General features: G+C 38.7%; 1 protein-coding gene across 1 annotated transcript in view; it reads right to left on the bottom strand.

Moving 5' to 3' along the window:
- LOC150089381 (cytosolic carboxypeptidase 1-like) overlaps positions 1-23,655 on the bottom strand; it is a 669,910-nt gene that overhangs the window by 607,006 nt on the left and 39,249 nt on the right. Inside the window, exon 3 of the mRNA XM_090389963.1 lies at positions 22,462-22,569. Coding sequence (XP_090246089.1) covers positions 22,462-22,569 — 108 coding nt within the window. The remainder of the gene's footprint in view (positions 1-22,461; positions 22,570-23,655) is intronic.

Here is a 23,655-nt window from a genome sequence, read left to right as displayed (position 1 = left end):
CCTAGCAGCCCGTCTGAATTGCTTAGCATACTTCATATTTAACTGCACAGTTACCCCCAGGTCTTTTCACTTTCCACTTCCCTAAGTGTAGTACCACACAGTTGATACATTTCTCTTGAGTGATTGCTACCCATATGCAGTACCATGCATTTGTCAATGTTAAACTTCAGTTGCCACTTCTCAGCCCATTTGCCCAACCTGTCTAGATCCAGTTGGAGTAGCATACTGTCTTTACTGTCGTTAACAACCCTGCCAACATTTGTATCATCTGCAAACATGGACATAAATCCTGATATACCTTCATCAATATCATTGATGAATACACAAAACAACACAAAGCATCGAACCCTAGGAACTCCACTAATAACATTTGTTCACGAAGAGCAGAGTCCACTGATTACCACTCTCTGTCGTCTCCCATTCAACCATCCCTTTATCTAATGTAGCAAGTTATCCTTAATGCCATACCTGCCCAATTTGTACAGCAGTCTTCCATATGCAACAGTATAAAAAGCTTTCCTGAAATTCAAGTATATGAAATCAAAATTATTTTTGACATTCAGTTCCTTTGAGACCAAATCATAGTATCCAATCAAATTTGTCAGATAAGACTGCTTTAACTAACCCATGCTGTGTCTTAACTATTGCTGCAATCTTGTCTAGATGATCCTGCAATGCTTCTTTAACTAGTGACTCCATTATTTTCCCCAGAACACAAGTTAAACTAACAGGTCTATAGTTACTTGTGTCACCTTTTGAACCCCCTTTGTGAATTGGTGATACATTTTCATACTTCCAGTCCATGAGGACCTCCCCTGAGTCCAAGGAAACTTTCATAATTAGGGCTAAGGATTTGCATACTTCCTTTGCTGCCTCATTTAATATAACTGGATAGATCCCGTACACCCCAGGTGCCTTCCTTATGTTTAACTTTATAACAATTTCTACTCCACTTTGCTTTCAGTTATTACAAAATCACTTAGCTCCCTGTTAGACTTTGATAAACTTCTGGCATTCCTCTCATTGAATAACTCCTCATGTGTAAATGAGGATGGAAAATACTCATTAAATTCATCAGCTACCTGAGCATGATCATCAATAGTCAACCCATCTATGTTACGCGGTCCAATCTGATTCATCCCTTTCCTTCTAGAGTTTACATAAGTAAAGAACTCTTTGCTGTTTTTCTTTGCATCCTTTGCCAAGGATTTCTTGTAATCTGCCTTGGCCTGCCTAACATCCTTTGTGACTTGATTACAGACAAGCTTATATCTGCCATAGGCTTCTGTGTCACCTGATAATTTATATGCATCCCATGCATTTTTCTTCTCTGCTATGAGCCGCATTAATTCATCTGATATCCATTTAGCCCTAAACCTTAAACAGTATTGCTTAGTTGGAATGAAAAGAATTAGGTAGAAGGGGTGGTGGGGTAATGCTTCTTATCAGAAGCAGCCTGAGTGCGATGATAGCTTTCCCGGATTCAGACATTTCACATGCTAGTATAGAGTCTGTATGGTGTGAGATAGTTGGAAACAAAGGTATAAGCGAGTAGGAGTAATCTACAGACCAGGTGATTGTGAAGATTATGACAAAAGCCTCTACATGCAAATGGAATGGGCAAGTAAGCATCAATGCCTTATTATGGGTGATTTCAATTTGCCTCTAATTGATTGGAGTAAATGGGAAGGAAACTCGACATGGGGAACAAAATTTTTAAATCAACTAGATGACTGTTATTTGTATCAACATGTCAGGGAAAGTACTAGAGAAAAGAATATCCTAGACCTCATCATCACACATGAATCAGATGACATAACAGGGCTGACAGTAGAGGAACCAGTAGCAGGAAGTGATCACGGAGTTCTACGGTGGATGATGACGAGAGAGGTAGCAGAAGTAAAAGGCAAAGGAATGGGTTTTAATTTCAGAAAAGGAAATTACGATGCCTTAAGGTACTACATGGCCTCTATTAACTGGGTAGATATCGCGCAGAGAATGAATACAATTGAACTGTGGTACGCTTTTAAAACATTAATCACAGATGCCTTGAATGCGTATATACCATTAAAAAAATACTGCACGAGAAGGGTTCCAAGTTGGATGAATAGTGAAGTTGCCACATTACTTGAGCAGAAAAAGGTGGCATGGAAAGGTTACAGAGCAATAAAAAGTACTGAAGCCTATAACAGCTACAAGGTGATGTGTAATAGAGCCACAGAAAATGTTCGACAGGCAAAGGCAGTTTATGAGAAATCACTAGCAAACAGAGCAAAGAGGGGGGATAAAGAATTCTTCACATATATAAATACCAAGAAGAGCAGGACAAACCAGATCAGACCTTTACGTAAGGGAAAGGGGATAGTAATAAATACACCAGCTGCCGTTGCAGATGAACTCAACAGTTATTTTGCATCGATATTTACAAATGAAAAGCCTTTTGTGGCAATGGGAAATTGTGGGAGCGAAGTTAAAAAATATGCAATTAATGATATTGAAATTTCGCAAGATTATTTAATGAAAAAACTTTCGAGCCTACAGACCAGTAAGGCTCCTGGAGTTGATGGAATATACCCTATAATCTTAAGAGAGGCGGCAAGCGAGTGCATTGAACCATTGAGGCTAATTATGCGAGCATCACTAGACTCTGGGGAGATTCCCTTGGATTGGAAAAGTGCAAATGTATCTCCCATACATAAGGGTGGCTCTAAAAGTGAAGTTGGAAATTATCGACCTGTCAGTCTGACTTCAGTAGTAGGGAAAATTATGGAGGCAATGATCAAGGGTGGAATTCAGGATCATTTGGATCGAATTGAAATTCTCAAGGATACTCAGCATGGTTTTGTAAAGGGAAAATCATGTTTAACAAATCTGGTTTGCTATTTCGAAAGGGTCACTCACGAGCTGGATTTAGGGAATAATTTCGACATTGTTTATTTAGATTTCAGCAAAGCTTTTGACTCAGTCCCACATGAGCAGTTGCTTTATAAGCTGGAACAGGTTGGAATCACTGGGAAAATTCTTAGATGGATAGAAGGATGGCTTCAGGACAGGAGGCAGAGGGTTGTGATAAATGGCTATTACTCAGATTGGGTTGATGTAAGAAGTGGGGTTCCCCAAGGGTCAGTATTAGGACCACTGTTGTTTTTAATTTTCATAAACGACACTGATGAAGAGATAGAGGGCGTGATGTCTAAATTTGCAGATGATATTAAAATTGGTAGAGTAGTTAATGATCACTGTCAAGCTGAGCTTCTTCAGAGAGACCTAGATAGACTTCAGGAATGGTCAGAAAAATGGCAGCTGTGCTTTAATCCAACAAAGTGTAAGGTATTACACCAGGGAAACAGTAATCTCAAAAAAACTTATTCACTTGGTGGAGTTCAACTAAACCCAGTACTGGAGGAAAGGGACTTGGGTGTTACGATACGGTCAGACATGAAATTCTCTGAGCATTGTAAACAGGTTGCAAGGAAGGCCCATGGTGTCCTATCGATGATCTATCGAACTTTTGCAAGTAGAGATAGGGACGTGATAATCCCATTATATAAGGCTTATGTTAGACCACACTTGGAATACTGTGTTCAAGTACGGAGACTGCACCTAAAGAAAGACATCGAGCTTCTTGAAAGGGTGCAAAGAAGGGTAACTCACCTGGTGAGATCGGCAAAAGGGCGTCTTTATGAAGAAAGACTTCGAATATGTGGGTTGCAGAGTTTGGAAACTAGACACCTTAGAGGAGATTTGTCCTAATTCATTTTACATCAGTAAAATGAATTAGGACAAAATTTTCAAGATTATAAATGATGCTAGAACTAGGGGATATAAATTCAAGTTACGGGGGGAAATGTTTAGATTGGACTGCAGGAAGTTTTATTTTAGCCAGCAAGTTATAAATTACTGGAATAAGTTGCCTTCATGGGTGGTAGAGGCCGACAGTTTGGGGAAATTGAAAGGTTATCTGGATAGTACTTTCGGGTAAGGGAAGCGCATAGGATGATAGGTTTAATTTCCTTTTTTTTTTTTTTAATTATTATTATTTAGTTATTTATTTTATTTTATTTTATTTTTTTGTTTTTATCATTGTTTTGTTCGGATTTTTTTTTTTTTTTGGCTGGTGCAGCATAAGCCATAGGCTTTCTTGCACCATGCGGCCGTTACTAATACTAATACTAATACTAAAAAAGCCTAGTAGTCTCCAAGATTAAGTCCCTGAAGGCTTCCCATTTAGAATTCAATGTTGGTAACATCATCAGTTAATCCCACTGTACAGAATTTCAAAACTGTCTGAGACCTAGTTACCTTTACGAAAGCAAAAGCCCTTCCTTTAGCCTTGATGGTAGTTACACCTTTAAGTAATTCCCATATCAGTACATTGTGATCACTGTCACCCAGTGGTTCCTTTATCTGCAAATTCTTAATGCATGAATAATCACTTCTGATAATCAGATCAAGAGTATTACTCCCTCTGGTTGCCTCTCGAACATGCTGCTGTAGAAAACAGTCATCCAATAAATCCAATAAAGTCTAGATAGTGTGCAAATGAGCAACCCACAAGTTCCAGTCAATATCAGGAAAGTTAAAATCCATCATTATAAGACATTCTGATTTACTGGCCCACTCTATTTCTCTGCACAATTGCTTATTATATCCTTCAGATTCATTAGGCCTATAACACACACCTAATCTCATTTTTCCTTTTCCAGTGCTTATATCACACTAAACAGACTCAACATTGCATTATCCACCAAGATCAATTGGATGCACTTCCTTAGATTTTGTATGTTTCTTCACTAACAGCATAACCCCACCTCCCTTTCTGTACACATTGTACTCCCAAAATTCCAATTCTGCACTGTTTATATCTCCGTGACACCACGTCTCTGATATCCAAACAATATCTGCCTTTGATGTCTTGACTAGCACTTCAAGCTCATCAAATTTATTAACTATACTCCTAGCACTTCAAGCTCATCAAATTTATAAACTATACTCCTAGCACTGGTGTACATGCACCTTTTTCTACTCTTAGTTACCCTAAGACAGCCCGTATATTTATTTGTTCCACTATGACTCCGAACAGTCCTGGAAATCTCCATTGCCTTGCTTTCCATGCTATGGAAATGCAAGAATCAATTTTGCCAGAGCCTCTGCCTGTGGCCACTGTTAACCTTTTAGTGTGTGTATCCCCCAAGCTAGCAGTTTTCTAACCCACCTAACACTGCTTCAATAGCATCAGCTTAAATTCTTGAACCCTCTCTATTTAAGTGACACCCCATCTCTGTAGAAGCATTCTCTCCTGTCAACAAGCACAGACCACGCTGAAAAAAATTCTATCCCAATGAGCCTTGCACAATCTCTCCAGGGCCGAATTGATTGACAAGGCTCTCATCATATACTCCCTCCTATTGTGACTGGGCAGAATTGTAGCCACTTTTGCATTCAAACCTAACTCACAACTTTTTTTCAACATTGACCTGTACTTGTTGAGTAAATCTGCAGATCTCTTACTCTTAATGTCATTAGTTCAAACTGTACAACAATATCACCTTTTGTTCCCTTAAAAAACTTAAAAAAAAGATGATATCTGCTCTACAGCATCATCAATTTTTGCTCCTGGCAGAGATACCTTGGTCCTATTTCACCTATCCTTCTTGCATAGTATATTCCCCGTCTCCCTGACAATAGAGTTACCAACAATAATTAGTTCCTTTGGAACCCCAGAGGCTCACATCTGGTGAGTATGGGTCTTGGTACTCGTAACATATCCATGGACCACGTAACATATTCAGTTCAGGACCTTGACACACCCAGGGTCCTGAGCTGGATATCATCATTCTTCTCTTTCTTGGTGATTCCCTTTTACTTCTCTCTCTCTCTCTCTCTCTCTCTCTCTCTCTCTCTCTCTCTCTCAGGGTAACTCAGAAATTTTTTTTTGGCTGGTGCAGCGTAAGCCTCAGGCTTCCTTGCACCATGTAGCTAATAATAATAATAATAACCAGCGCATTCTGCCGTGGAGATTGCCTCTGTGTTGCCTGATGCACAGGAGTCAGCTCTGCCATTGAGCTAGGCAGCTGAGAGCTTGATGGGCCCCTCATATTAATTTCTCCGAGGGCATTTACCCTACACCTCAAGCTCTCATAGACGCCCATCAGAATGTTGAGATGGCACCTAATTTCTTGATGTTTGTTTGTTATTTGGTTTTTAGGAGCATTAGCAACTAAGGCCATATTGCTCCGGGGATATGTGGTGGTCATTCCCTGACCTTTCCGTATTCTCCGTATTTGGTGGTCACGGGTTCAAACCCCGGTCTAATCAAGAAGCGTGTGCTACGCACTGCTGCTCCTGCCCACCTGGCTACAGAGGCGCCCTAATTTCTTGACACTCTAGGCATCTTGCAGACACAAAGACATCCTCCTTGGCTAGATCATGTCCCGTTTTAGGAAGTTCAGCACACATTTCACATTTCGCACATTTTTTGAGATTGTGATGCGTTGGAGAATCACCCTGTTCGTTTCTCCCTCGAGTCACAGCACTCTCGCTAGTCTGTGATCTTTGCGTTTGCAGCTGTAGTCTGGGTCATGATTTCCGTTTAAATAACAGTTTAATTAAGAATGGAATTTAATAAGATTAATAAATATTTTTGATTAATTGATACTATACTAAGCTCACAGATTCCTAATACAGTGCTTCATATTACGTTATCTAGTTTTATGTTATACCTTACACTATCAGTTCAAGATATATATGTTGCACTATTTCTTATTAATTACAATATGGTGGCTAGTTCAACAATATTAGTGCCAATGCCGGGAGTCGTAACTTCCAAAAATCACTAGTTAAATTCAAAATAAGAAGCTAATGAATGCTACTAAACCTATTTAATATCTTTGTAAAACACAATGTAGTATGGTTATTAACGAAGAATAAGGTAAAATTATCAAAATACTTATCCCTTTACAGCAGCCAAAAATCCACCTTTACTGAGAGTTCCTAAAAGTTCTGTTGATGTGAATGGTTGATTGTATGGGTGTAATACCACAGTAGCAAGTTGATTTTATACTGTTCTGCAGATGCCTTAATGTGTTGAAAGATTGGGTTGTAAGAAGATACTGAAAATACATTAGCAAATGATTCAGCTAAGGCATTTTTTTTTTCTGCTAGTGAGAATAGCTCCTGCTCTTTCCAGTTTAGTATTGAGGCTGGGATTGCATGTATTTGCCTGCAAGTGTTTGAATTTTCCTCCAGATGAGTCTACTGTTTATCCTTGTTAATAGTCAAAGAATAACTAATCCAGGCATCTTTCTTTGCTTTTCTTCTTATTTGGTGGAACTTGGTATTAAGCCCTTTAACCCCTTCATGGATTATCCCAAGATATCTCGTTTTTAGTTTTAAAAGTTATTTGGAACTACACAAAATATCTTGGGATACAATAATACCCAAAGAAAACAATAATATCTCCAAATTTAAAATTGAAATGTATTTTCTCGGGCATTTATCTGGCTAATTTTCCATTAGCCAGATAAATCCTGAGATTTCTTGGGATTTTCTTACGCCTGGCAGCAGACGACTGGCTTTCATTTTACTTATATTTACTTATTGTACAGCAATGACACAGTAGCATGCATTCCTATGTGCCGCCAGTAAGAAAAATAAAATTTGCTGTCCTAAATGCTGAATACTGAAAGGCGTTAACCAATTAGAAAACAATTTCGAAAAATATTCGGCGCCCTCTTGAGCGACGCTTACCTCAACTATCCACTTGCAGTGGCCACGTGTCAGAATGTAGTTCACAATTGTCGCTTGTTGCAGGAGGATACTGCTTGTGCGTTCCACTTGATTTTTAAATTTATTTATATAATAATGAGTAGTGAAGAGTGTTTTTCTGTTCCTTTTTTTCAGTTCAAGCGCTAATTTATTTAAAAAAATCTGTATAATTTGCATACTTTTTGGCATACACAAGATAACTCGGGATAGCCCAAATGGATTAATTAATCGCACGTATTTAGCATTAGCATTAGTAGAGGCATATGATGCAAGAAAGCAAGCTTATTCAGCATCAGCCAAAAAAAAAAAAAAAAAAACCCTCTCCCATTTCACCCCTCCGTTCGTTCGAAATACCTGTCCAGTTGAGCTTTAAATTTGTTTAGGCTATCAACTTCAACAACAAGTGATGGAAGTCGGTTCCACCAACCAACCACCCGCTGGCCAAAGGCAAATTTCCGCACATCTATCCGACATCCGGCCTTCCTCAATTTGAATTTATGCCCTCTGAGGTGATTATTCTGAGAAAGATGAAGAATCCCATTGGCATTGAGCATGCTCAAACCATTCAAAGCCTTATACACCTCTATCAGATCACCTCGCCGGTGCCTAGTCTCCAGACTCTGTAATTTGCAAAACTTAAGCCTTTCTTCGTAAGAGCAACCCTTTGTTCCATTTACTAATCTTGTTGCCCTTCTCTGTACCCGTTCCAGCAGCTCTACATCCTTCTTGAAATGAGGCCTCCAGACCTGTATACAGTACTCAAGATGTGGCCTAACCATTGCCTTATACAAGGGAATAATCACCTCCTTATCCCTGCTAGAAAAATTCCTGTATATCATTGACAAGACACCATGAGCTACTCTTGCAGCTCGTCTGCACTGCTCAGAGAACTTCATATCTGCCTGCACAATTACCCCCAGGTCCTTTTCATTCTCCACCACTGTCAGTGTAGTACCGCAGAGTTGATACATTGCTCTGGGGTTACTGTTACCCATATGTAGTACTTTACATTTGTCAATGTTAAACTTCATTTGCCACCTCTCAGCCCATCTGTTCAACCTTTCCAGATCCTGTTGCAGCAGCATAGCGTCAGTAGTGTCCTTAACGACCCTGCCAACCTTTGTATCATCTGCAAACTTAGACATTAAACTTGATATCCCATCATCAATATCATTCATAAACACCGAAAACAACAATGGACCCAACACTGAACCTTGAGGAACTCCACTAATAACATTAGTCCACGTTGAGCAGTGTCCATTGATTACCACTCTCTGTCTTCTGCCACTCAACCATCCCCTTATCCATAGCAGCAATTTGCCTCCAATGCCACACTGCTCCAATTTGTGCAGCAGTCTTCCATGTGCAACAGTATCAAAAGCCTTTCTAAGATCCAAATATATAATATCAAAGTTATTCCCTGCATCCAGTTCTTTTGTGACTACATCATAGTATCCAATCAAATTGGTCAGGCAAGACCTGCCCTTAACAAAACCATGCTGCGTCTGAGCTATAACTGAATTCTTGTCTAGATGATCCTGCAGTGCTTCTTTAACCAGTGCCTCCATTAATTTACCTGGAACAGAAGTTAAACTAACAGGTCTATAATTACTTGTGTCAGCCTTTGATCCTCCTTTGTGAATTGGGGTTACATTTGCACATCTCCAGTCTATGGGTACCTCCCCTGAGTCCAACTAAAAAAATTTATAAAAACACAAAAAACTATACAATGATGTATACTTTCAATCTGTAAAATTTAAAAAATCTGTTATGGCACATTTTCAGAGAAAAAATGTTCCAGGAAGGGGTTAAAGTTAATGAGATTACTAGTTGTAGGGAATTTGCAAAACAAATTCCAAGCTTTTTTTTTTTTTTTTTTGCTGCTTAGCATCTGTACATTCTTGATTCCACCAGTTACTGCTATGTTTGCATTTTCATGGCAAAACATTTTAGTAATACAGATGTAGCAGCTCATAAAATCTGGTTGGTTATATGTTCAGTAACATTATCAATGGGCTGGGATTGTACTATATCATCATTAACCTGAACATGAGAAACATATTCATTTCAGTGCGCCCTATGAAATTTCCAAGTGGGACGAGGCAAGTTTACCCATATTTGGAGCTTGAAAACAATCGGTAAATGATCACTGTTTAGTGCGTTATCAAAAACTGACCACTCCATATTGGCATAAAATAGTTGGAGAATACACTGAAAGGTCTATTGCAGTCACGGATCCTGTAGAAAAATGGATATAGGTAGGCTCACCGGTGTTCAACAGGGTAAGCTGATAAGCATCAAGCAGGGATTCAGTTAGCTTACATCTCCTGTCAATTGTTTGAGATCCCCATAGCAGATGATGAGCAATGAAATCTGAATGAAATGCAATCTCTTTCCAATTACTATTCCAAGGAATGTTGGATTAACATCCACTGGAATGGTGATTAGGATATTACTGGATTTTCACTTGGCTGTTGCGAAGTAGGGAGCAAGGAACGTGCCCAATTAGCAATAGATATATTTGGGGGAACTTATACATTTGTATAAACAAATGGCCCTCAGTCCCCAGCAGCTTTCACTCTCCCTCTTACGGCAGCGAGAGGATTAGAGTGGAAGCAGAGGGTGCTAAGAATCTCTGGGTACGACCAGGCTGCCATGCACGGTTGTTGTTGTTATTGTTGTTATTTGCAAGCTATTGGCGCAAGAGCAGCTTAGGCTATAATGCGCCTAGCCTAGGTAGGAGAGTTTTGTATATCAGCATTTTTTTACTTTACTTGTGGTTTATGGCAGATCCAAGGCTTTGCTATATATATTTGTGTAGTTTCTCTATAGAAGGTGTACTATTAATTTTATATGTTTTGAAAGTATCCAGTTAACTTAAGGAAGCAGAAAACTTCGGTTATATTTGGCCGGTCATCTAAAATTGTTTTAAGCATTAGATTGTTTTGTTTATTCATTATTGATTGAAAGGCTCTTTGACGTTCTCTATGAAATTTTGGACAGTTCACCATGAAGTGTTGTATAGTTAGCGGAACTTGACAGTTTTGGCATTGAGGGGGGTCTTCACCTCTGAGTAGATAACAGTGAGTCATATGTGTATGCCCGATTCGCAATCGAGCGAGGATCACTTCTTCTTGTCTATTCGATCGGAAGCTAGTAGGCCATGGTCGAAGTGTTTCTTTTATTAGGCGAAGTTTGTTGCTAGTCTGATCTAGCCAGTGTTTTTCCCATTGTTTTATACTACTTTGGTGGATCAAGGACTTGTAATCTGTATATGGCATTGTATGAAAGGCATAATCAGATGTGGAAGCTTCTTTTGCTGCTTTGTCTGCTCTTTCGTTTCCAGTTATTCCTGTGTGGCCTGGGATCCAGCAGATTCTGATATTGTGATTTGTTTGTAATACCTTTGATACTGAAATTTGGATATGTTGTAGGATTGGGTGTCCTTTGGTATTTGCGTTCTGCAAGGCAGTAACAGAGCTAAGCGAGTCCATGAAAATAATGCTGTTTGCTATCTGTTTATGTTTGATTTGGTTTATAGCCATTGAAATGGCTTGTAATTCAGCAGTAAAAATACTGCATTCTTTTGGGAGTTGTTGGATGAAGGTACGATCCTCAAAATGAATTGCAGCGCCTACACAAGTCTCTGATTTAGACCCATCTGTATATATGAAAGTGTGCTGTGGATATTGTTCTTAGTATGCTGCATATAACTGCTGGTAGTTTTTTCTGGATAGAGTGTTTTTCCCCCAGGTTTGAAAATACATATCATATATGGGTTGAACTATGCACCATGGTGGAATGGTCTGTGTAATTGCAGTAGCTATGTTGTCATAATCAAGTTCTCGGCTTAGTAGTAAATCTTTCAGACGGATGTTGGCAGGTCGATTCATCCGTGGATGGGCTTGGTATATGTTTTCCCAGTTATATGAAAACAGAAAATCTCTATTTGGATGATCACTGATAGATTTTATCTTGACGGCATAGTGCAATAACAAGTTCTGTCGTCTAAGCTCCAATGAAGGTTCATGGGCTTCTGCATAAAGGCTTGGTATAGGTGAAGTTCGAAAAGCGCCGAGTGCTATACGGAGTGCACTGTGGCGTATGGGGTCTAACCATCTCAAAGCACTTGGTTTAGCCGAGTCGTAAACAGCTGCTCCATAATCTAGTTCGGCACGAACTATAGATCGATAAAGTTTGAGAAGTGTACGTCGATCTGCTCCCCAAGTTGTTGCGGAAAGAACTTTGAGAATGTTTAATTTCTTTAAGCAAGAAAGCCGGAGTTGTTTAATGTGATCAAGGAATGTTAGTTTCTTATCCAAAAGAAGTCCTAAGAATCTTATGCTTGGTACTACTGGGATAATATGTCCGTCAAGTTTCAATTCAGGATCAGGGTGTAGGTTTCGTTTTCTACAGAAGTGTATGCACGCAGTTTTTTGTGTGGAAATCCGGAAGCCATTTGTTTGAGCCCATTTGCTTATTTTGTTTACTGTTCCTTGTAGCTGTCGTTCTATACTTCGCATATTCTGAGAGTGATATGAAATGCTGAAATCGTCAACGTATAAAGCTGCATCAATGATTCTTGGAATTTGCTCGGTTATTGTATTTATTTTAATAGCGAACAGGGTCGTGCTAAGCACAGATCCTTGAGGCACTCCTTCTTCTTGGATGAAAACCTTTGAAAGGATTGTCTGCAGCCTAACTTGGAATGTCCTGTGTTGCAAGAAATTTTGGATATATATAGGAAGATGTCCACGTAAACCAAGGAGGTATAGGTTTTGAAGGATTCCATAACGCCATGCCGTATCGTAAGCTTTTTCTATATCAAAGCAGATCATGACGTGATGTTCCTTTCGGATGAAGGCATTCCGTATACTGTTTTCTAATTTTATAAGTAGGTCTAGTGTTGAGCGATTTTTCCTGAAACCATGCTGTGCTGAGTCGAGAAGATTATTACTGTTCAAATACCACATTAAACGAGCGTTGATGATTTTTTCCATAACTTTGCCTAGGCAACTTGTTAAAGCAATTGGACGGTAGTTGCGTGGATTAGAAAGATCCTTTCCCGGTTTTGGGAAGGCCAGAATTATTGCGTGATGCCAACTATCTGGAAACTGCTTTTCTAGAAAGATTTTGTTGAACAGTTCAAGTAATGCCATTTGGGATTGGTGGTCAAGTTCCTTTATCATCATGTAGTGAATTTGGTCTGGTCCTACAGCGCTTTGCTTTGTCTGCGACAGAGCTGTTCTTAATTCATGGAAAGTTAATGGAAGGTTGTACTGTTCGTCATTTCTTGTGGAAAAATTCAGTTTGTGTTTTTCTATTTTTGCCTTGTATATTTGAAAATTAGGAGTATATGATGTGGTTGCTGATATTTTGGCAAAGGTTTCGCCCAGTGCATTGGCTATTTCTGAAGGCTGTACGGTGATTTGTCCATTCCAGTTTAGGATTGGAGGTGGATTAATCTGGTATCTACCATTCATTTTGCTGATTTTATTCCAGACAGTTTGAGATGGTGTGGAACTTGTTAAAGTGGATGCAAATTTTATCCAGGATGCTTTGCTACTGGCTCTTCTAACATACCTGGCTCGCGCTCGTGCCTTTTTGAATATTACTAGGTTCTCTGTAGTGGGACATCTTCGGAAATTATTCCAGGTTTTATTTCTCTCTCTTTTAGCGTGTGAACATTCTTCATTCCACCATGGTTTTGGATGTGTTGGAAGGTGTGATGATGTTTTTGGAATAGCCTGCTCAGCAGCTTGGATTAGTTTATTTGTTACATATTGTACTGCTGCATCTAACGGTTTTTGCTTGATAATATCTGCATCTAATTTTACAATGGATTTATACTTTTCCCAATCCGCTTCATTTACTTTCCATTTGGGATTTCTACATGACTGACATGTGGTTCCTGATATCATGGAAATGATTATTGGATAGTGATCGCTGCTGAGAGGATCTCTGTGTACAGACCAATCAAGTATTGTAAATAATGTTGGAGAGCATAATGATAGGTCGATAGCTGTGCTGTTTCCCGATGGAAGATGCGTGTATGTATGTGTGCCATCATTCAACAGGGTTAAGTCATTCTGTTCTATCCATTTTTCGATCTGTTTTCCTCTCCGGTCTACGGCTGTGTTTCCCCACATAGGACTGTGTCCGTTGAGGTCTCCCAGTATACAGAAGGGTGGAGGTAACTGAGTTAATATATCTTCCAAGTCTTGTTGTTGTAATTCTTGGTTTGGGGGAACGTAAATTGTTATAATGGTTATGAGAGATTTAATGGCTATGCATACTGCAACCGCCTCAAGGATTGTGTTTAGTGGAAGAACTTGGGAAGGAATATGCGAATTTACAAAAATTGCCACACCACCATGGGTCGTGCCACCTGTTACTCTGTCTTTACGGTATGTGATATAGTTCTTTACTGTGGGAGAGTCTTGAGGTCTGAGATATGTTTCTTGCAGGCAAAGACACAGCGGGGTATGCTGTGCAATCAGATCATATATATCATGTATATTATTGCGGAAACCTCTGCAGTTCCATTGGATTATAATCCCCATTATTTGGTTTTGGAGAAAGTGTCAGACTGTTTCTTAGCTGTTGTTTTAAGCTTTTCAAGTTTATGTTTTTCCTTTGGAAAATATGGTTTGCCGGTATCCATCTCTTCTTCCGCAAAAATCTCTAGTACTGATTCCTCTGCTTGATTGGTCAATTCGGTATCCATTTGTTCCGTTGGCTTCTGGCTTATGATATTACGTTTTTCTGTGGCTTTTGTTTCTGAGTGTTTTGCATTTGGAGGTACAGATAGTGGTGTGTTTGTGACTTTCTCTTTTTGTTTTGGCTGGGATGTGATAAGTAGACCTCGTGCCCAATCCGAAATAGACTTCTTTGGGGGAATCGTGAAATCTGTTTGCGTCTCTATTGTACGCCGATTCTTTATGACCTGTGCATAGGAAGGTCTGTTTAAAATAGTCGGGAGTACAGTTCTCTTAGCTTCTTGATATGTGACTGAGTGTTCTACTTTATATTGTTGAATCTGCTTTTCTCTTTTCCAGAATTCGCAGTTCTTAGAATAGGCGGAATGATCCCCCTTACAATTTGGACATTTCGGTTGCTCGGCTGGACAGTTCTGATTGGTATGATCTTGAGATCCACAGTTGGAACAGATATGAACTCCACGGCATGCCATTTGTGAATGACCATACTTTTGGCATTTAAAGCAGCGGAGAAGATTCGGAATGTATGGTCTGATGTTACAATTTAGATATCCGGCCTTTACCGATGTAGGTGGTTTGGGAGTGTTAAAGGTCAGTATCAAATTTCTGGTTGGAGTAAGTATACCATCTCTAGTTACATTAATCCTTCTCACAGCAATGACACCTTGATCTTCTAGCTCATTTTTAATTTCTTCTTCTGAGACACTAATAAGGTCCCATTCAGAAATTACTCCTTTTGATGTATTTAGGCTGTTATGGGGAGAGACTGCTACTGGGATCCCTCCAAAAGTTCTCATCTGAAGAAGTCTTTCTGCATGTTTGGCACTGGCTGTCTCAACTAAAATGTCGCCTGATTTCAGTCTCTTGACATTTTTTGGTGTTCCAGCTACACTTTCTAGGCATTTTTGGATTACAAATGGCGACAGTTTTCCCAATGGCTGTTCTGATGTTGAATGAAGGACTAGAAAGGTAGGTGCGTGAAGCGATGTTATGTCCTTTTTTTGTCTTTTGGTAACGTTTGTCTCATTATCCTCATTTTTCCGACTCAAAGGAGACGGATCTTTGGGATCTGTGGTTGTGATATTTGGATCATTCATGTTTGCTCCTTTTAGCCCTGGGAGTGAGAGCTTTTCCTCCCAGGTTTCCGGCCCCGCCACGGGGAGGCAGGAGCGGTGCCACCTAGTGACCAAGCGGAAGTTGATTAGTAGTTAGTAGAACTAGGAAATAAATAAAAGAAAGGTGTCTTTCCTTTCTTAGGATTCTTTGTGCTGGTACTTTTCAGCAACTATATATATATGTACAATAGAGAATTTTCTTTAAACTCTATAAATATGTATCACTATCACTTTAGAAATCGCTTTATAATCGCAGAGATATCGCCTGATCACTAGAAACGCTTGGCACTCGGGGCCACCATGCACGGAAACTGAACTTGGCCTGTTATAACGTAAGAACACTCATCGGTGAAGACAGGATATTAGAGCTGGAAAAGGAATTAGAAAATGTGAATTGGAATATCATCGATTTGGCTGAAACAAGAAGAAGAAATGAATCACTTATAAGTTTATCAAGTGGAAATCTGCTGTACACCAATGGAAACAGTGAAAGGAGTGAAGGTGGAGTTGGGTTTCTGGTCCATAAAGATTTTAAAAACAACATTTTGGAATTCAAAAGTACATCACCAAGAGTGTCAAGACTAATACTCAACATTTCTAAGAGATACAAGCTAAAGATTATAATGATTTATGCACCAACATCGAGCCATGATGATGAGGAGGTTGAAGAAATGTACACCGAAATTGAGAGTCTTCTAGATGAGCCGAAAACCCACTACACTATTATTATGGGAGACTTCAATGCTAAGGTTGGAAAAAGACAAAACAGCGCAGAAAGGGGAACTATAGGAAATTTTGGAATTGGTGAAAGAAATGAAAGAGGTGAAAGACTTGTGGAATTTGCAGAATCTCAAGGAATGTCAGTAATGAACACTTTTTTCAAGAAAAGGGTGAACAGAAAGTGGACATGGAAGAGTCCAAATGGATTAACTACTAATGAAATCGACTTCATCCTCACTAACAGAAGATATATTGTGAATGATGTTACCGTCCTGAATAAGGTAAATGTTGGAAGTGATCACAGAATGGTAAGATGTACACTTGATATAGATGTAGGAAAGGAAAGGAAAAAACTGACTCGAGTAAATAATACAAAGGTCTTTGAGATAACAGAAGAGGAGAAAAAGCAGTATGTACTGGAACTTAAGAACAAGTATGAGCTTCTGCAGACTGCTGAGGACCAAGATATCGACGAGGAATATTACAACTTTTTGAAAGTGATAAAGTCAAAGAAACCTATAGGGAAAAAGAAATCCAAAGAAGAAAAAATTAGTCAAGAAACACTTGTCATGATGAACCGAAGACGACAAATGAAAAGCAAGAAAAACACTGACAGGGAGAAAATTGAGTATACTGAGTTATGCAAAGCCATTAGAAAGAGACTCAGAGAGGACATAAGAAGATTTAACACAAGAAAAGTAGAACAAGCATTAAGGGAAAACAAAGGATTTAAATCAGCAGCCATGAGCAGTAATACAGAAAGACAAATGATACTGAAACTGAAGAATAGCGATGGTGTACTTATAAACAGCAGAGAAGGCATAATTCAAATAGCAGAAGACTACTATAGAGAATTATACAAGGAGCAGGGGAATGATGCCAGCAGTGGGGAAGATGGATTGCAAAGTAGCTACACATACGGCATACCCAATATTCTTCCTGATGAGGTAGAACATGCATTGAAGAAAATGAAGAATCAGAAAGCCCTGGGGGAAGATGAAGTTACTGTAGAGTTGTTAAAATTGGGAGGAAGAGACATAACACAAAAACTGGCATGGCTCTTCACAAAGTGCATTAGAAAAGGTGTGACGCCTAAGCAGTGGAATAATGCAATCATAGTTTTGCTGCATAAGAAAGGAGATAAATCAGAAATTGGAAATTATAGACCAATTAGCTTGTTATCCCACATCTACAAGTTGTTCACAAGGGTCATTACTAACAGATTAGAAAGAATACTTGATGAGAATCAACCGAAAGAGCAAGCTGGCTTTAGGACAGGATTCTCAACTATGGATCACCTTCATGTAATATCACAGCTAATGGAGAAAGCAAATGAATATAAAACACCATTATGCCTGGCATTTGTGGATTATGAAAAGGCATTTGACTCCATACAGCATAAGGCAATGTTTCGGGCACTGGAAAGACAAGCCATTGATACCCCATATATTATGATTTTGAAGAAAATATACGAGAGTGCTACATCCTTTATTAGACTAGACAAAGACAGTAGGAAATTTAAAATTGAGAAAGGAGTTCGACAAGGAGACACAATATCTCCGAAGCTGTTTACTGCTGCCCTTGAGGAAGCTTTCAGAAGATTAGACTGGTCGCAGAAAGGAGTCAATGTGAACGGAGAGTACCTAAACCATTTACGATTTGCAGATGACATTGTGGTCATAAGCCATGATCCCAAAGAATTAGAGGAAAATCTTAATCAGTTATGCACAGCTAGTAAGGATTTTGGACTAAAGATGAATATGGCTAAAACAAAAGTAATGATGAACAAGTATGCCACAGAAAGGGAAATAATGATTGAAGGAGCAGTAATTGAAAAGGTGGAGTCATATATTTATCTGAGACAAGTTATTAGCTGTAATAATGATAAATGGCTGGAAGTCAAGAGAAGAATAAATTTTGGATGGATAGCATTCAGGAAATATAGTCACATACTGAAGAGCAATATTCCAGTTTGTCTGAAACGTAAAATAATGAACCAATGTATACTCCCCACCATGACTTATGGAAGTGAAACTTGGGCACTCACCAAAAGAATGGAAGAGAAGCTGAGAACTACACAGCGAAGAATGGAACGAATCATATTGGGAATCAGACTGTTAGATAAGAAGAGAAACACATGGATTAGGCAACAAACTCAAGTAAAGGACATTGTTATCAAAACTAAAGAACTAAAATGGTCTTGGGCAGGACACATAGCTCGAAGACATGATGACAGATGGACTAAGAAAATAACAGAATGGTATCCAAGAGGAGCTAGAAGAAAACCTGGAAGTCAAAGGCGGAGATGGATAGATGAAATTCATGAGTTTGTGGGTAGTAAATGGATGTCCAGTGCTCAAAACAGAAGGAACTGGAAAGTTGCTGGAGAGGCCTTCATCCTGCAGTGGATTGAAAATGGCTGATGATGATGATGATACATTTGTATGAATACCTAATGACTGAAAATGTTGAGCAGCAGCTGTTTCACATGTCTACTTTGACTCTGTTTTGATTATTTGTCTTCTTGCCTCTGAATATGTGACTTTATTCCCCACTTTATATTTCTGAATTTTTTTTTAGGCAATGAGGAGTGCTAATGGTGCAATCAGATTGGTTGAGCTCATTTGATTCACAATTAAGCCATACTTGCCTCAGCTTGACATGCAGTTTGGTTTGGAAGCACCAAATTTTTTATTTTTGACACTTGAAGGAGAATAATCCTTGCCTTTAGTGCCTTTTTGAGACATGATTTTCCTTGCTTGGATAACTCTTTGCTCATGTAGCTCTTGGACAACTTCCTCCTCTGATACAGTTAAGTCCCATTCTGTTATTACTCCCTTTGAGGAGTTCAGAGTGGCATGGGCAGTAACTTTTATTGAATGTCCACCAAAGGTTGTCAGCTTTAACTGCTTTGAAAAACGTTGGGATTTAGTAATCTCTACCAGAAGATTACCAGACTGGAGTCACCTTACAGACTTCAGTGAGCCTGCAGTAAGTCTATACATTTCTATACAAGGGAGAAAGTTTACTCAGAGGCTGGTCTGACACTGAGTTCAATATGAGAAAAGCTGGTATCTCCTCTTGAAGTTGTTTTCAACCTCTTGCATTGAAAAAAGTCATTTCCATTGTCATCTGTCTTAGGTCTTGAGCTTAATGGCTCTAAATGTGGAAACATACTGTTATCCACCTTTGCTCCTTTCAGCCTTGGGGAGATGGACTTCTCCCAAGTTTACGACCCTGCCATGGGAAGGCAAGGGCAGTGCCACTGGAGTAACCAAGTGGTATAAAAGTCAGTTGGTTAGTCTAAAGGGGGGGGAGGTGGTTTTCCTTTCTGAAACTTACAATTCATAAGAAGCTTACTATTAATTAATAGAAATGTAAAGAAAACTTTTAAAACTGAACATAAACTGTAGCTTTCAAAAATCACTTGTCACTATAATGCTTGGCACCCAGAGCTGTTGTTATTTGGTTTTTAGGAGCATTAGCAACTAAGGTCATATTGCTCCTGGGATATGCGGTGGTCATTCCCTGACCTTTCCGCATCCTCCATATTTGGTGGTCACGGGCTCGAACCCCGGCCTAATCAAGAAGCGTGTGCTACACACTGCTGCTCCTGCTCACCTGGCTATGGAGGCACCTCCACCCAGAGCCATAACCTTGAGTGTGGTACTACATTCAATGTAGTGAAGACTGAAAAAGACCTGGGATAACTGTGCAGTCAGATATGAAGTTCTCTGAGCAGTGCAGATAGGTAACTAGGACAGCTCATTGGGTGTTGTCAGTGATATACAAGAATACAGGGACCTGGGGGTGGTTGTGCAGGCATATATGAAGTTCTCTGAGCAGTGCAGACCGGCTGCAAGAGTAGCTCATGGTGTATTGTCAATGATATATAGGAATTTTTCTAGCAAGGATAAGGAGGTGATTATTCCCTTGTATAAGGCAATGGTCAGGCCACACCTAGAGTACTGTATACAGGTCTGGAGGCCTCATTTCAAGAAGGATGTAGAGCTGCTGGAATGAGTACAGAGAAGGGCAACAAGATTAGTAAATGGAACAAAGGGGTGCTCTTACGAAGAAAGGCTTAAGTTTTGCAAATTACAGTGTCTGGAGACTAGGCACCAGCAAGGTGATCTGATAGAGGTGTATAAAGCCTTGAATGGTTTGAGCATGCTCAATGCTGATGGGATACTTCCTCTTGCTCAGAATAATCACCTGAGAGGGCATAAATTCAAATTGAGGAAAGACAGATGTAGGATAGATGTGCAGAAATTTGCCTTTAGCCAGCGGGTAGTTGGTTGGTGGAACAGACTTCCATCCCTTGTCGTGGAAGTTAATAGCCTAAATAAGTTTAAGGCTCAGCTGGACAGGTATTTCAAACGAACAGAGGGATGAAGTGGAAGTGGATTTTTTTTTTTTTTTTTTTTTGGCTGATGCTGCATAAGCTTGCTTTCTTGCATAAAATGCCTCTCCTAATGCTAATTCTGCCAGAGATTATTAGCCTATTCTATGAAGCAGTGGTAAGAACACATTTTAAATACTGTATACAAGTCAGGTAGCTTCATTTTAGGAAGGACATGGATCTGTTGGAACAGATGCAAGAAAAGCAACAAGATCAGTGAAAGGAAAAAAAGAGAAGGCTTACCAGGAAAGCCTTAATTTCTGCAAACTGCAGTGCATGGAGACTAGGCACTTGCAGGGAGATCTGACCAAGGTGTTTAAGACTTTGAACAGACTGAGTAAGCTCAATGCTGATAGAATCCTTCAGCATAAGTGAACATAAATCCCACATAAGTGAACATAAATTCAAACTGAGAAAGGATGATTTCAGGTCAGATATGTGAAAATTTTCCTCCAGCCAGTGGGTAGTTGATTGCTAGAACAAACTTTCATCAGGTGTTGTAGAAGTGGGTAGCTGAATAAATTCAAGGAAAACTATACAAACTATTAGAGGGGATGAAGAGATAATATAGGAAATTTTTTTTTGGCTGATGCTGTATAAGCTTGCTTTTTTGCCTCGTTTGCCACTACTAATACTAAAACATTCAGTATGTCTCATTCTGCAATTACTGCTTTGGATGGATTCAGTGAGAAGTGTGGGGATTACCTGTATCAGGATTCTTCAAGAGGAGGAGATTTATATGAACCTTTCAGTATGTAGATTTGCTGCCATTTCAACTAAGAGATTATCAAACCTTAGTCTGCATCTTAGCCTTAGGAGGACTAGCCATTTTTGATGCATTTCTGAATAAAAGGGCTTGTCTAGTGACTTACCTGTCAGAGAATGTAGAAGGAGAAAAAGAAGTCAATTTGTTGAGCTTGAGATGCACATGTCATATGTCATTTGACATAGTGAAGCCTGTTCAGTTAGGATCAAAAGATCTTTGAGACAACATGTTAGTCAATCTATTGTTGTGCTTTTTTAGCTCTGGGAAAGTGGATTTCTTCTCCCAGGTTGCTGACTCTCACTACACGGAGGCAGGAGCAGTGCAACCAAGTGACAAAGAAAGTAAAAAAAGTAGCAGTACACTGCCAGCACGAAAGCGGTAGTACAATGCTAGCAAAAAAGTGGTATTATCCTGCTCAGAGTGATGTAGTTCTGAAAGAAAAACTATATCACTACATTATTTAGCACTCTGAAATTGGCTTGTGTGTGTGTGTGTGTGTGTGTGTGTGTGTGTGTGTGTGTGTGTGTGTGTGTGTGTGTGTGTGTGTGTGTGTGTGTGTGTGTGTGTGTGTGTGTGTGTGTTTTAATGAATGCAAAAGATACACTTGGTGTGCCTATGTATTTGTGGGTTTGTTATGCTCCAAAAAAAAAAGAATTTGTGAAATGTAGGATTAAAGTTATGATTTATTATTCACATTGAAATTTATTAAAAACTGAAGCATATTTTTAGGTACATAGATCAGCTTAGATTATATATTTATTTATATTACTGATCAATATACTACCTTTTCTTTCCTAAGTTTCCTGAGATAACAAGTGATTGATTATATTTGTCAATTTATAACTTTAAACAAAATGAAATCATCAGATAAGAAATACCAGAATGAAATCATCAGATATTTAAATAATATATTAAATCAATAATTCTTGTGAAAATTTAAAATAATATACATTTTATATTCTGCCTTCTCACCTTGAGTGGTGACAGCTGACATCAGCCTAGATGTGAGGATTCTTAGAGAATCTAGGCAAACCTGTGTACAGCAACCGGGCTCTCTCTGCAGTTCAGCCTGTATCCTTTCTACAGAATCACGTACTGCAGTAAGGCCCTCTTCGCTAGGGCTACATGCATAGTACAGGCAATAACAGCAAGACAAATCAAAACACAATCTATTCATGAAGGTTTAGTAGAGGTAGTTTAAGCTGCATATAAGCTATTAATGAAGCATTAATAAGTAGACTATTAAAGCACAATACTATTTGCCACAATTATTTATGCACAAGTATTGCAGTGTAAAAAACAGGCAGAGCAAAATATCCCTTATTTACTTACAAACACACGCTATAAACAATTCATTATTTAAAAAGCAATATATTACAGTACAAAAGAACACGTTCAAGACATTGAGCTATACCTTAATGTTACACTTATAAAAGTGAGAATATCTAAAATTGTAAATATTCTCACCCTGAGAATAAACAGTCTCCACAGAAAACAAAAATTAATATTAATAATCTCATATTTTGAAAGTTACTAAAATTTTTATATCTAATTCAAATATTATGAATCAAAGAATGATTATATGATAGTAATATATATATATATATTGTGTGTGTGTGTTAAAAATTAAATAAATGTAAATCATATGCATTCAACTTAAATTATATTCTTATTATTTATACACCTTGTAGTGGAGTTAAAATCATATGTCGCTTAGACAATTCTTATTGTTTCTGAAATAATTTCAAATATCCTATGGAAAATTTAAATCCTTAATAGCTCTACTGCAACTGCATGGTGCAAAATTCCCACAAGTTTTGGTTATTAATGGACTGTCTTTAATGTGCATTAGAGAGGATAAAAAACAGCAATGAGGTAATTGTAGCAAAAAATATAAGTACTAAAAGGAATTTAATATTCAGAATTACAGTCATTGCACTAATTAGTCATCTACAAATAGGTGTCCAAGCAAATTATCATTAGTCACTAAGAAATTTTGAGTGGATAACTTTTCATCATAAATCTAGGAAACAACATACCAAGAGCACAACATACCAAGAGCACATAAGATTTACATCTTGAGAGTCATTACTCAATCAGCATTAGAAAATCAGACCAAGAAAGCAAACTTATTCTGTATCATCGACACAAAAAAAAAAAAAAGGA

This window comes from Mastigoproctus giganteus, chromosome 2 (genome assembly GCF_048544385.1).
Source record: "Mastigoproctus giganteus isolate SK-2022 chromosome 2, ASM4854438v1, whole genome shotgun sequence".
In the NCBI taxonomy this organism is placed as follows: domain Eukaryota; kingdom Metazoa; phylum Arthropoda; class Arachnida; order Uropygi; family Thelyphonidae; genus Mastigoproctus; species Mastigoproctus giganteus.
The sequence above is the reverse complement of the archived record's forward strand: the minus strand, read 5'-3'. Positions and strand labels throughout refer to the sequence as shown.